The sequence below is a fragment of the Cystoisospora suis genome, assembly GCF_002600585.1.
Source record: "Cystoisospora suis strain Wien I chromosome Unknown contig_5024, whole genome shotgun sequence".
NCBI classification, from domain to species: domain Eukaryota; phylum Apicomplexa; class Conoidasida; order Eucoccidiorida; family Sarcocystidae; genus Cystoisospora; species Cystoisospora suis.
In genome coordinates, this window is record NW_027157816.1 from 805 (window position 1) to 15095 (window position 14291).

The window sequence follows — 14291 nt, forward strand, 5'->3', positions numbered from 1 at the left end:
CTATTTCCACGGCCAGCTAGACGTTATTCCGCTGTCAGGGGGAAGCTCTGAACTTGGGAACGCCGCTGGTGGAAAACTTCACTCTTGCCACAATAAGACTCTTCTACCCTCAAAACGGGTTGTGCGGCAGCTCAGCGGGCCGGCACGGTCTCAGCAATCAGGCTGTTTGGAGTTTTCGCACTGTAACACTCGGGTCTGCCCGTGTGTTTTGCCAGAGCCACCACGTTAATGGTTACGCAGCCTTCCACCACAAAAGACTCCACGTTCCCGAGTGGGTTTCTCGTCGGGAAGCAGGGAAAAATGAAAAATGAAGAACGACAGCGACGCAGGGACGAGGCTCCAAAAAAAAAAGTCTGCCCTCTTCTACACTTTCCTCCCTCTTTTTGCCTTTTTTTGGACTCCACTAATGGTCTCTTTCCCTCTTCGCCTGTTCAACTCTTAACTCCGGGTCTCGGCGAGTCCGGGCCTGTCCCGGAGGGTGGGCTGGTACCGCAGTTATGCCTCCTATCATCCAAACCGTCTTACGGTGCGTCATTTGTCCGGTTGGGACAGTCCCTCGCGCTCTAGTTACGGATAATCTACCCCCTGAGAAGTTCTGAGGATCAGTGATCCGCAAACGCCGGCCATCCTTGAGCCACGGAAGGACTTCCTCCCGTGACTAGGCGTGGCGTTTTTTTGTTCCGCTTCGGCACCATCCCTGCTGCGCGGTGTTTACCGGTCCCGCTGTTACGGCCAGCAGCCGCAGTCCACCTGCTGACTCCCGGGGCGGAACTTGTAGTGGTCGTCAAGAGGCACACCTCGTGACACAGTGCCATTCTGAAAGCTCAGTCGTATTGACGTGCCGTTCGTACCGCCCCGTCCGGCGCGTTGTGGGAGCTTTAAATGTACGGCCCGAAGAGCCCTGCAGTCCGGGTTTCCAATGCTTCTCCCACAAGGGAGTGGCCCCTCACATATCAGGGTAACGGGTCTTCCACCACCTTAAAGAGGCGTCAGCTACTGGACGGCGCAGTCTTCAGAGAGGACTCTACAGCGAACGAAGAGCGGTTCTCAGTAATTGGGGAACTTCTTTTTCTCGTACTTTTATCTCGGTTCTTCGATAATCGGACTGTCAGTACATTACTGACACTCCGGTTCTCATACGAGCGTGCACCAGCTGATTGCAGGTTAGCGCAGATGGCCATGCTGAGGTAGGTCTTCTGCCTGAAGCCGGGCAAACGCCAGTCGCTTGTAAAGCGTACAGTTGCTAGCCTAAGTCCCTCCGTCCATTTCCAACGGTCCGGCCCCAGTGGGAACCAGTGTATGACGGCTCCCTGAAGAAACGTTGTGCCTCTGGAACACGACCCGTCGACGCATGGGCGTGCTGTCCCCTCTTCAGCTTTTCAGCTTAGCCGGATCCGACTGAGAAAAGTGACTGGTCGGCACGATCGCCAAAACTAGGCACGCCGGCCCTTACCTCGACACTTATGAAGAAATCGTCGACCGTGGCACCCAGGTGCCACCGGAACAGGTGCTCAACTTTGCTTCCGCAGCGATTGCCGCGGGGAAGAAAAACTTGTCCGCTTTTTTCTATGGTGACGAACCAACTGCTGTCCGAACCTTGCGAGTGAATTGAAACCCGCTTTCGTTGTCTGGTTCGGAAAGCCACTCTTCTTAGGTGACAGCCTCGTTGGCCAGGCGAGACCTAAAAGGTTTTGATCAGTCGGTTCAGTCCCTTGTCAGGACAAAAGAGGAAGACGGAAAGCGCTAATGGGCGCACCTCACATATGTCTCAAGAAGTTCGCGTAGCGCGGGAAGGGGGGGCCTGCACCACCGCCTCCTCGTATGTGGGTCCTCTGCCTGGCTCTCCCACCGGTCAAAAAAACAGAGAGCACGGTGACACATAAACACGAGGGGACACACCTTGAGAAATCCCAGTTCCCTGGCTGCCGCGGCCTCCCTGCTGAGATGCTACGGAACGGGTCCCGTGTGCTTGTTTTCGAAAAACGAACACCTCGCAAAAACGAGCAGGTTGCGGACGCTAAGACCAAACGGTAGGCTCAGTACACGGAGTCGCCCTTGAATGATCACCTGTTCTCTGATACTCAACGGAAGACCCAAAATGATTTGGTGAGAAACACTCTAAAGAGTTTGCAAACCTCGGAATTTTGCTTGTGAGGCGAGAGAAAAACCGGTGAAACCGGTGGCACGACTTCCTCCCATACAGCTATAAAAGTGCTTGCAGCGGAACTGTGAGTTAACTATAACAACTCCCGCCCGACTGCCAGCAAACACCTACGGAGGTTACACGACACAGGAACAGATTTCAAAGACATAGCTAGAAAGCCAACAGCACATCACAGCGGGGTTAACAAGTACACATTCAAGTGATAAACGCAGCAGAGATGAGACTCGCAACCTGTCGGGGATCTAGTGAGCCTCAGAAGTAGCGCAAGCCCACACAAAGTCACGCACGGACAATTGCTTCTACTTCTTGCTTCCTCTGCGAGACTTTTCACTCCGACTGCTGCTCAGAAACAAACCGGCAACTTCTTTCCTTGCTTGTTCCTTGTCAACCTGTATCCCCACAACTCGCTTGCCCCCATCCGGCGGAGGCGGCTTTCTCGGGGTTTTACACTCGATCGGAGGAGCAGTGGGATCGAAAAAATTCTTTAGTGCATCGACACCCTGTGTCCCGTCTACACCAGGATCGCTTTCTGCTCCTTTTCGGGATGCATCCCGCGACCGTGAGGCTGTATCAGAGAAAGTGGAACCTTTGTCTAAGCCTTCTCCTTCTTCGTCCTTTCCCTGTTCTCCAACTTGTCTGTAGCGCTTAGGCACGTACCGGGACACGTGCTCTTTCCCGTACGACGCGATCATCAGATCATTCCACTTCTCTACCGCTGATTTGCCTTTACCTTTCTCGATTTTCTTGCTCACGTACTTGACCCACTCTTTGCATAGCTCACCGTCGTCACCTTCCTCTCCCCAAGCATCCAAGTACGCCTGTAGGACACGCTCCAAATCTTTAGGAGAATCAAATAACTTCCAAGGATCCTCTACTTCTTCATCGACATCCGTCTGTTCTCCGGTACCGGTCTGATCGCCGGGCTCGTGACGGCTAGGCGACCTCTCACTGTGGGCGTCGCTGGCGATATCACTGCCTTCGCCACAAGAAGAATCAGTTTCGGACGTCTTCCTCTGGGGGCTTGTCTTCTGACAATCGTTCTTTCCCGGAGATGTCGTAGTGCGTCCCCCAGTTTCCACCCCAGAAGGATTCCTCGTCTTTACCCGCTGGTGCACTACGTGCTTGCCAGCGCTTACCAAGAAACCTTGTAAAGCTGCCTCTCGGTCTGCTTTAGTCCGACATCCCACTGACTGTAGAAACTCGTACTCTGTACAGGAAACAGGGAGATCACTTCACCCCAGTATTTCAACCTCGCGTCAGCTGCTGGCTCCCGCGACCACTCTTGCACTGCTTCCGTCACCACAGTTTGGGATGCGCCGTGACACTGAACGAGAAACGCTCTCACACTCTCAGAATCCGGCTGAGCTTCCTGGACTGGGACACGAGCGCGTGCACGCATACAGAAATGGCCCGTACAAACACACAAAAGCCGCATGGCGAGTACGCGACAGCAAACAGCTGCTGTCCTGTTCGGTGTCCAATGCCAGAGCACGCAGAATGAACGAACCCCCACAACGACAGAATGAAAAGGCCTCGAGGTGCACTCCCGGACTATCCGGCCAACTGCTCAGTTGTGCCAGACAAAATCAGACGCTCCGAAACGCCAGTGAGTCGGCAAACGGCAAGAATACGCCAGAATGCTTTTTTGCCAACACCTGACCCGTCGTACTTACAGACGTAGATTGCTGCACCACGCAACGGCCTTTGAACGGATAGAGAACTCAGAACGTGCCAGTCCATCAGGCGAACAAAAACAACCACAAGCAGATCTACGCAGGCGTGCAGCGTGGAGGTCCGTTAGATCACGAAAATGGCAACCACCCTTGGTCCTAAGCAAAGCTGATTACATAGTCGTCCACTTTCAACTCTATACCAAAGGGCTCTTCCGCTCACCCTCCGTGTTTGGTTCGCACAGATCGAGAGCGGTACTGCCTCCAGGGTCAAGCTCATTGATAGTTTTCAGGTCGTATCTGTCTAGAAGCTTCTCGAGAACGGACAACGGCATCTGCACACGGATACGCAAGCCAAAACACCCGGACACAGCGAATCAGTGTTTCGAGCAAAATCCGGCAGTTGCAACCCACTTCTACTGTTTGCTTGTCCAAGAAACGCGTCTATTGCCCTGCAGGAAAGGCTTCGGTGGCTACACCAGACACTCCACGAACAGCCGTGCACGCTGTAGATGACAGAAGCAACTCCAACCCGAGGGTACAGCTTCGATGCCCATACCTGGTCACCAGAAGATCCACATCTGCAAGCCTGATGCTCCCCCCGGATTGTTGACTGGTGTGCAGTAGAAACCCCACGTATGTCCGCAAAAAGTCCCAGCTGACACACCAAACACTTCTACTAAAGCACACACCGTACCCGGGTTTTACCATGGCGCTTCTCATAACGACGGACAACCACCGCAACATCGCGGAACCACGCGGGGCAAGCAAGATTCCACAACATGGAATATCTTGCCCGACGGTTCTCATTTTCTCAGCATTCGGTGTTTTGTGCTCCTATGCAGTATTTGTGTATCTTCGTACCTATGCACATTCGGGGCTCAGTGTTACGCCTCGAGAGATGCAAGACTTCCTCAACATCAGTAGCTAGAGCGGGACGTGTCCAGTTCGTGGGTAGACCCCGTTTCACGCAGGACTGATCTCGTGTGAAGCACACAGCCCAAGACGTACTCCTGACTGAGCTGCAACCATCAGAGTGGAGCGGTTGTCGCTGGACTTGACAGAGAGATCAACAGCCGGGTGGCCAACGAGGAACTTTACAACTTTCATCTTCTTCAACATCATCGCAGCCTGTAAAGCCGTATACTTTGCCCCAGCGCCGCTGAGTTCAGGTCCAAAATCAACACCCACAACAGAGCAGTCAACGCCTTCATGACAGTCCACGTTACTCTATCCAGCACGGCAGAGTCCATGTGACTGACAGTCTCTGCCAGGAAAAGAGCGTAAACAATACACCTGTGAATGCACAGGCGCTGGTTGTCAGTGAAGCACGGACAAATGCGTCCACGTCGGAACGGGGTTGCACCGGAGTGCCGCAGTGCCCCGACTCCGACAGAACTGCACCACCCGTGCCGCGCCGCTACCGCGAGCGCGCCTACGTTTGTCTCACCCCAGCTGGCACAACCAGTCTCTGATTTTGACAACCAACTGTCTGTGTCTCTACGCAAGAATAGAGAGCGTTGTACGGGACAGCGGCCTAGGGATAAAACGGACTCATCCCGACAACACGACGGAAATCCGCTTTGAAAACACGCTGTCGCGAACAAAATACCAGCGAAACCACCGTCGCTGTGCAGTGTTGGCTACCTCCGTCACCATCTGCACATCCCGCACACTCGTCCGGAGTCCTACTGGCTACTTACGTGGCTGTGATAGGGACAAAGTTTTTATTCCAGTACGGCTTGTCCGACTTGATCTTCTCCATGTTTTGCGCCACTATGGACAGATACATACGCTTGCTGTCGGGCCCCGCCATGGTGATCCGTCTCCGTCAAATGAGTGCTACCATCAGAGGCCCTCACAACCCGGCCACTTTAAGGTTCACGGTGAATCTTCCTGAACCCACACTTTACACCGCACAAATTCCCCCAGACACGACGAACAGACGACGGACCCGACTACACCAGCACGGAAGAGAAAACGGCGGGAAAAGCCGGACCCTTTTTAAGACTACTAACGGCCCCTGCGAAGCGAAATCAGAGAAAAAGAGATAGAGCCTCGGTAGGAAGAAGCGTCCCCCGACAAGGCACCGTAAGAGGTCGGTGTGTCGACCGTCAGACGACAGCGGGGCGGAAACAACACGCAGCTCGCAAAGATCCGCTCAACCGCGAAAAAAGCGACGAGTCTGCGCTATTCCAGTGAATTGTCAGACGGAATCCCTTCACAGCTCGGGAAACGGTCCTATGATGGCAACCCCTGGTTGCCCTCAGCGAAGAGAAGTAACGAACGGAAGGGCGAAATTACGAACACGCAAGGAATGGGCGTCAAAGCAAGATCTGGCTTTGCTCGGTGGCGAGAAAAAGCAGCCGGATGCCGCCCGGAGAAAGTGATCCACCGCGAGAAGGCCCACGTCGACTGAAAATAGCTCTGTACCCGGAGAACAACACGAAAAGAATGGCGCGAGTTCTTGGAGGACGACTTTTGTCGCGGGACCGGGGAAACGGAGAAGAAGTGGAACCGTGTGAACGGAGCCGCACAAGACGAATAGGCCTGTGAGGAGTAGGCCATGAAACCAACTGCAGCTGTTCTGCCTCAGATGGCACTGGGCAGAGTGCCGCAAGCTCGGGAGTTGAAGAAAACAATGAGGACAGGCTCCGCGCATACTCTTGCGTTGGAAACCGCATTAACACTGCCTCGAGCAGAGCGGAAAAAAAACTGGAGCCAAGCGTAAAATCGAAGCAGCGTCGACAGTTGAAAACTCCAGCAAAGCTCCTGGTGTAGGTCACTCGCTCCGGAATATTGTAACCGGCTCCGGCCGAAAGTAGGCACACCGGGCGGGCTTTTATAACAAAAGATGAGGTATCGAGAATGCGAGGTAAGAAAAGAAGAATCCTAGCGTTATTACAGAGGGCCTCCGGGAATGCCTCACTCGACGTTGTAAAGCAGGACTTCAGGCCGTTCGGCGTGCAGTCTTTACACGTGGACTGCCTTCGTAGAACAGCTTTTGCGTTGCTATGGAAGAACGTGGCTTACATGCATGCAATCAGCCATCGAACGAAACAGCAGAAGATGTGCAGGCGGCTTTCTTCGGGTCAGAGACTGGTTAGCTTGAGCCAGCTGGACGTCGACTCCTGCTAAACCGAAGCTCGCGGGCAGCGGCATTCAGGTGTTAGACGGCTTTTCGGGTTAACGGGACCTTTCCTTGCGTGTCGCTTGGCCTTGCTGAGCAGAAGTGCTCATGCCGGAAACGTGACTCAGTTGTGGTGGATGGGTGGGGCTGGGCACCCCAGGTATACGTGCTCGAAAGATAGACGTCTCACATTCCGGACAGCGCTCTCCCATATCCAGCAACAACGGAACGATTAATTCGGACTGCGAACCCGGCCTGAGAAAGAGGGGAGGGCCTTTTAAGCCCTGCGGCTGCCGATCATCTATCTGAAAAGCCTCTTCGTCACCGTCTTCGCGAACTAGTGCTGTCGCTGACCGGATGGTGACGTCGTGCCTTAGAGATCCACGTCTGCAGGCGACTGGACGCCGCGGACAGCGCTCTCTCGTTCTGTCGGCAGAGTCCAGGGGAACACACAGGCGTCGCGGTCCCGGAAGTTTTCGTGAAAGACCTTGCTTCTGCGGACGCTTGCGCTTGTGGCCGTGGTTTAGGAGGATTCTCGGTGTTTCGGGAGAACGACGCCATGCGAACAAGTCAGTCACCTGCTATGAACGCGAGCTTGGCCGCGTACAAGACACACCAACTGAGTACTGCTCACGTGTCTCCACACCTCTCCCAGCATTCTTGTTCTCTTCAGTCCTGTGATGGCGTCTTCGACCTCTAAACTGTAGGCCTTGGTTCGGCGTCGCGGACAGGGTCGCGCACCTCTTCGCGTTTGGGCAGGTGTCGCGCCGGAGTGGCAACCACTCGTGCCGGCGTCCCAAGCCGTGGCCCCTAGTTGTCCCCTCTTCTTCATTAGCCGGACTGTGAACTGCTTTCGTGAGCTGGGATCTGCCTTATCGAGCGCCAACTCTGCGCTGGCTGCTTTGAAACCCCCCTTCTGCTCTCTTTGAAGGTTTTCCACACCTGCTCCTCAACAATGCAATTCAATGAATGGACCGTCCAAACCCCGTTCCCTGCCACGGAGTATGGCACCCGACAACCGAGGCTTCTCAGGGCGTGTCTTTGTCTCTTCTCGACGGACCCGTGTGCTGGAGGGCCTCCAGGTCGTGTATCTCATCCGAGGCGCCAGTGAGCTGCAAGGGCCGCGTCTCCGTGATTAGGAGGCGTCGAAATGCTTTTCTTCTGGACAGCAGCACGCGAGCTTCCCTGGTCTGCCAGCCGTCTTCACATTTACGTGAAACAGGTTCAGCGTACAACGCATTGTCGTGTGGGGTTTTGCTGGACCTTGCCTGCCTGTTGCCCCTGGCAGGGACACGGAAGTTCGCGAGTCCGACTGCAAGGAGAACACGTACAGGAATTGCCGTGCACGAGTTTCACGGCGCCCATCGACTTCTCCCGATCCACTCTAGTTATCAGAGTACAGCATTCCTCTTATGCCGCTCGAAATTTGAAAATTGTAACGCCAGCGACAGCGGTATCCGGGGCGGTTCTCCTAGGTTCGAAAGGGCCTCGGAGGTTAAGAGGACACGGAGAACGCTCCTTTGACCGGACTGCCTCCCGCGTTGCGGTCCGCTTTTTGGTGTTGCCTGACTTAGTTTGGAGGGTCGGGGCGGGAACGGAACAGGTGGGTTTTCTGACCCCACGAGCTGTTTTTCAGGGCTTCCCGAGTAGAAACTTCACACTGGCCCGCAAACTGGATTTAAGAGCAGATGGCGGCAGCTGCATTGAGAACCGGAGCGCGCGGGGGGGGGTTTCCTCTTCCCCGAGGAATGGCTACCATTGGTTGGAGAAGGTGGAGGCGAGAGAACTCGCAGCGCTGCGGAGGACGGGGACTGAGTTATCTGTTGGTAGTGACCTCGAGAGTTTCCTCCGAAATTGCCGGAAAGCCGCCGTACCCCGAGCGTCCCTGTTGCCACTTTGGAAGCCTCTGGTTCTGCCGGAACTACAAACGGGAGCGGTTCACGAGGCAACAGCTCTGGAAATCTTACGTGCATATCTGAAAAATGGCCAAGTCGCTACGGAAAAGGTCGGTAGTCACGCCAAGGGGAGAAAGGTAACAGAGCTGTGGGGGGGGACTCATCTGGCGGAATGCGGTGGAGTCCCGTGGGGTTTTCGGGATGTCGATGAAGACGGAGTTGTCGTGCAAAGGCGTGGCCCAGCCCGTGGTGCGGTCCTGGAGCCAGGCAAATCAGAACACTTGCTCGGAGTGTTTCGTCCCAACACTTCATCCCTCGGAGTGGAGAAAGAAGCAGAAGATCCCATGTCTCTGACTGACGAAGAAGTCCTTCAGGCAGTTGCAAGTGGGCTTGTCAACGACGGACAGGCAAGAGTAGCTCGACTGAGGACGACACGGACACTGCCAGAGAAACACGGAGACGCAGACCACAGTAGAGCCACTGAATCAGCTATTTCTGCTCCCCCCCGCGTGGCGACGGCGTCGGGGCATGCCAGAGCGGCCTTTACAAGTTGTGCTGCTCGGCTGGGCAAATTGGCGTTCATATGCAACATATTCGCCCGCCTCATGCCCAGCCATGGCGCATTTTTTGCGTAAGCGGGCTCACTCTCTAATCGCGGCGCAGAAAAGCCATGGCAGGTGTACCCCCCGGGGTGTGTCTGTGTTATGTCCGTGAACCTACACAGCCCCGTGAGGACTGTTGCGGTGTTCTTCTAGTTCAGAACAGGTGTGTTGGCGAAAGAGGTCTTAGCAGGGAGTGCACGCTTTTACGTGTCCGTATTCACTGCTGCACACAGAGTGAGATGCACCTGGCTGCCCCTCTAGTGACAAAAATCGTTTTTTCTTCATCGTCTTTCGCGCCTTTCCCTCGCACGACCTGTGCACGTTTTCTCTCGGACGCGTTGAGGCAAGTTCACGTGGCAAAGAGGAAGGGGGGGTGTTGGAGTGGCCAGAAGGTGAAAAGAAAGATCAAGCTTCGTCATTTTTTTTTCTGGTGACGAACCTTGGACTTTCTTTCTCATTCTGCTAAATCAGAGAGTTGTCCACATTAACGACTGCCCGGCCGTCACTTCGTGGTAGTGTAGTTCGTGTCTTCCTTTTGGCGGTTGCTTCGTTTTCTTATCGTCCCTTCAGATACATCAACCAGCGCGTGCAGAGCGCTTCTTGTGCACTAGCCGAAGTGCCGCTTCAGAGCCTGGTGGTATTTTGTCACAGCCTAGCAAAGTCAAAGTGTGCGAGACCTGGCTCCATGCGTGCACTGGGTAAGTATTTGCAAGCAAGGGCGGGTCGGCGTAGTCCCGCAGCGCACGCAGCGCACTTCTTGCACGCGGGGCCAAGATTCGAGCGACCAACGCCGTCTGGGGCTCTGACATTCTCATTGCTGTGTTTGACTCTGCGGTGGCGGTGTTGCGGCTTACAGTCCAGCGAGCGTCGTGTGGGACAGTACGCTTCGAGGACTTCAACAGCGTCTTCAGAGAGCGGGTTTCTGTTTCAGTTTCACTCGGTTCGTTTCCTGCCACGGTACTGCCGAGGGCCGGTATACGGGGCTTTCTTACGCGCGCTCCGAGTTCTGCGTGCACGATTCTTTGCGTCCAGGAGATGCCCTCCTTCTGAACGTAGACAGCTTCAATGCTCAGGACATGAGCAACACGTGGAACGCCTTCCGACAAAGCGGTGAGTGAAAAGGAATTCACTAGATTTACAGGGTGCACAAGCTGGAAGGCATAGCGACATCGCCTTGGCCCGCGCGGCCACGTTTTTCCCGGGTGATCCGAGCCCGCCACGGGGTCAGTGACAGGCTGCATGGAACGGGCTGCTTCACCGCTGAGGCGCGGTTACAGAGTGGCACAACCAGACGTTAACACCCGAAGTACTTTCAGCGGGATGTCTCAGTCGGAGTGGTTTTCGTGGAACAGGAACTTCACCCGCGTATGTTTCGGAGCGGGTGCGTGCGTTGCACTCTTGGACCAAATATAAGGGTGGCAGGCAACACACTAGACGTTTGACATACCCATACCGCATGACGGAGCAGGCGCTTGCCGCGCCCCCACACACACCCGCGCTTGTCCAGACATTTATGATTCCTGCGTCTGAGACCACGAGAAATGCGCACGAGGACTGTCCCTGTTTTTGAGAGCTCCGGGTAGCCGCTGCGAATAACTGCAAGACGCGTCCACCGAGTCAAAGCAGACGGCCCGTTATTCTGCGTTCTGTCATACAGGTCGTTGTGCACTTGGCTTTTTCTTGCAGGAATGGTGCACGGTCCACTTTTCCGATATCTTCTGAAACGTTTGCCGAGTATGGCGCAGCACTTCACGGCAGAGCAGGTCAGTTGACTTCCTGGAATCAATGCATTACTCCAAACCCCAAGAGCGTGCTTTGAAAGTAGAACGCATGCAAAACCACATACTTGGCTGCAGGGAGCTGGAGTGTGCAGTCCCGGATGATGCGCTTTGACCGGGCGTGCAGATTGGCATGACGCTCAATGCCCTCGGTCATTTCCACATCCGACATGACCAAGCGGTGGACGCTCTCATCACGCGGGCAAAGCAACTCCTTGGACCTCCCGGGACTTTTCCGGTTGACCCCTCGCTGGCAACACTGCAGGAGAATGCGACCAGTGGCCGATCAGGCCGGAGTGTATTTCTTCACGGCCTGGGACCGTGTAACCTCGCACTGGTGCTTAACAACGCGTCTCGGCTGGACCTCACCGAACACGTTTTTCTCTCTGACCGGGAGTACTTCGACGACCGCCTAATCTGCGCAGTGGAACACCTTTTGGGTGGAAGGGGGGCAGCAGCAGGGAAGGGTCAGGAGCCCGGATGGGGGAACAGGTGGGGAGCGGCATGGACAGAGGATGAAGTGGTGGCGGTCTCGGACTGGCCACCAGCACATACACGAACAAGTTTCATCGACAGCTATCTCGTCTCTCGTTCAGCGGTTGGAACAGTGGCTTGTCCGCCGTCACTGCAGACAGCTGCCAATATCGCACTGGGGCTCGGGCTGGTTCTTTCGAAGGCATCCAGGGGCTCGGATGATGCCGAAGTCAGAGGAACAAACAGCTATAGATGCTCTCCCATTGAGGAACTCATTTTCCGCTGCAGCTGTTCCATTGTGCTCCTCGCATCAATGGCCATTCACGATGGCATGGAATATCGTGCAGGGGAGTGTCTCCAAAACCAGGCCGTGAAACCATGCCAAGGGGGCCACCGGAAAAATCGACTTAATAAACTTCTACCACCACATCGTTTTCAGTTTTTCCAGGCGATCCTGTGCGTATGGCACTTTGGCAGATGGAGGAGCTTTGCACGATGGGGGTAGGTGAGCTGCGGTGGGAAGTGGTAGCAGTATGACTGCGAACACTTTCGTTTTTAGTTTTCCTGTAGCGCTGATTTCTCCTTAGTCGCAGAGGCTTTTCCCCGGTCGCACTCCACTTCGAGGTGCACTCAATATAAAACCGGAGACAGCGGTGAGGAACGATCTCTCGAAGGCTTAGTCCGCGACGCCCCGAGAACCGGCTGCAGCTGCAGTCTCCGTGAATCACAGAGACACCAAGGCGGTATCCATGTCATAGAAACAGTGCGCAGCAGTGTCCGCAGTGAAGACTTCGCGCCACCGGGCTCTGCTTCTTCGTGTCCTCTGCATTCTCAGCGGTTCCTGGCTCGCACGTCTCGCAGGCGTTATCGAGGCAATTATGGGTGAGCCCTTGGTTTTGACTGAGATACCTGCAGCTCTTGCGGGGAGCTGCTAACCGAGAATGGCTCCTTCCCGTGATTGTAGGTTTTATACGGGCCGTAGGAAGTGGACTGGGTGAGCTGCTCGTGCTCGAGGTTCTAACGGCACGCACTGGGTCCGCAGCACACTGCTTCCTTGGTGTTGGTAGGGTTAAGAGGGAAAAATGTTGTACGGAGAGTTGTTAGACAGTTCAGAGGCACGGAAAGGACCCGCCTGCTTTCTGTCTTTGTGAGTTTGTACTGAAACAGATGGGCGGGAATCACTTCCTCGTGCCGACCGCGACGTGACCCAATCGGGGACGCAGCAGGAGGTTGAGGAGTTGTTACGCTTTGTTTCTCATTCGGGCCGGATAAGTACCAACTCTCTTGGAAGTATGACGATTTCAGCAGAAGAACATTGCACTGTATATACTATCGACGTAGTTTGCAGGCCAAAGACGGTTAGACGGAACTGGATCTCGACTCGACCTCTGACGCAAGAAGGCATGGTTCCTTGATTCTTCGCTTTCAGGAACAAGTCGAATGGTAATCTTTCCCTGGCATGCTGTGCCGGTGTGTCAGTGCTCCGGACGAACTGTCGCAACCCCGGCGCACCTGTCACCGCACGTGCCCAAACTTTTGCTGAGCAAGGCTTGGGGTTTTCAGTGGAGTCGGCTCAGGTGCATCAATCACGAGGCCCGGCAGGGATTTTTTTGTCATCTGATGCTATGGTTATGCGTGAAGGTAGGCGCATCTCTCCGTGTGGCCAGTAGCGCCTCCGTGACTGGCTGCCACGAAGCACGTGTTCCTCCGATATCCGACAAATCGGACGGAAGACCGTGTCTTAATCAAAACACAGGACAGTTTTCTGTCTTCAGTGCTACAACAGGTGCGCCACTGTGCTATGCTCGGCCGGTGCTCTGGAGCGAAAACAGTCTACATTCTCGAAGGAAACACACTACTGGCACTTCACCTGTAGTGGAAGTTGTTGGCAAATGCAGACAGACCTGTTATATCTCGGGTTGCCGCCGTCGCTCGCAGCAAACATCGGCTCGTAGAAGTGTTACGCTCGACTCTTCTGTAAGAGGTCCACACTTCTTGCCTCGGTAGGCCGGAAGCCACTAACAGCATCTCTTGTATGAGTAAGTTGTGAGCGGTCACTTAGTTGTCCCGTTCTGCGAATTAGCGGTGTACCGCTCGGGGTCTGTTAATAAGAGATGTACGCTGCAGCAGTGCGACTGCTCTGCAGATCTGTACTAGTGCTTGGAATGCTATCCCGCAAAGACTGGAGCGCGCACAAGACTGCGTCAGCACGCCGTATGGCCAACCCAGCAGTAGTACTACTCCTCATGTCCGCTTATGGAGAGTCCTTCTGGCACCCCCTCGTTTAACGAATTGCTTCACGAATCCTAAGGGGATACTATTCCTGCTTATAAAACAAAGCGGCAATTCTAGCAAGCCATTCCGGTTCGCCCGTACTACACCAAAGCGAAGCTGCCGGACTTGAACGGTATCGCTGTCACTCCACGAAAACATGGAACCTCAGTACAATGTTACACTGTGCGGCTGGAGTCGCCAGACTGGATTGTTCCGCGCACGGAAGCTCATGGACGACCAGCGCCCTCGTCTCTTCCTGTGCTTGGCAGCTGTCACAGGCTTTGTAACGCCTCGCTACGACTCT

At 54.8% G+C, this 14291-nt stretch overlaps 2 protein-coding genes across 2 annotated transcripts; one reads left to right on the plus strand and one right to left on the minus strand.

Annotated features, from left to right (window-relative positions):
- Positions 1-1871: 1871 nt before the first annotated feature.
- On the minus strand, positions 1872-6807 carry CSUI_008771 (ankyrin repeat-containing protein). Its single transcript, XM_068068896.1, has 4 exons — positions 5538-6807; positions 4846-4996; positions 4058-4169; positions 1872-3371 (listed from the first exon to the last, which is right to left on the minus strand). The coding sequence occupies exons 1-4, from the start codon at positions 5648-5650 to the stop codon at positions 2464-2466; spliced, it is 1284 nt and encodes a 427-aa protein (XP_067919127.1). The 5' UTR covers positions 5651-6807; the 3' UTR covers positions 1872-2463.
- A 142-nt stretch (positions 6808-6949) lies between these two features.
- On the plus strand, positions 6950-13576 carry CSUI_008772 (uncharacterized protein). Its single transcript, XM_068068897.1, has 7 exons — positions 6950-9490; positions 10032-10159; positions 10494-10571; positions 11148-11224; positions 11367-12214; positions 12549-12595; positions 12881-13576. The coding sequence occupies exons 1-7, from the start codon at positions 8115-8117 to the stop codon at positions 13126-13128; spliced, it is 2802 nt and encodes a 933-aa protein (XP_067919128.1). The 5' UTR covers positions 6950-8114; the 3' UTR covers positions 13129-13576.
- Positions 13577-14291: the final 715 nt, after the last annotated feature.

What these genes read in the sequence shown, in the direction of transcription:
- CSUI_008771 (XM_068068896.1), bottom strand. Translation starts at nt 5,650, where the DNA reads ATGGCGGGGCCCGACAGCAAGCGTATGTATCTGTCCATAGTGGCGCAA. An exon ending in TTTGTCCCTATCACAGCCAC is followed by an intron (nt 4,997 to 5,537) that starts GTAAGTAGCCAG and finishes ACCTGAACTCAG; the next exon opens with CGGCGCTGGGGCAAAGTATA. An exon ending in GTGCGAACCAAACACGGAGG is followed by an intron (nt 3,372 to 4,057) that starts GTGAGCGGAAGA and finishes TTTCCTGTACAG; the next exon opens with AGTACGAGTTTCTACAGTCA.
- CSUI_008772 (XM_068068897.1), top strand. Translation starts at nt 8,115, where the DNA reads ATGCTTTTCTTCTGGACAGCAGCACGCGAGCTTCCCTGGTCTGCCAGC. An exon ending in TGGCTCCATGCGTGCACTGG is followed by an intron (nt 10,160 to 10,493) that starts GTAAGTATTTGC and finishes CTTTGCGTCCAG; the next exon opens with GAGATGCCCTCCTTCTGAAC. An exon ending in AGGAGCTTTGCACGATGGGG is followed by an intron (nt 12,215 to 12,548) that starts GTAGGTGAGCTG and finishes CTGCATTCTCAG; the next exon opens with CGGTTCCTGGCTCGCACGTC.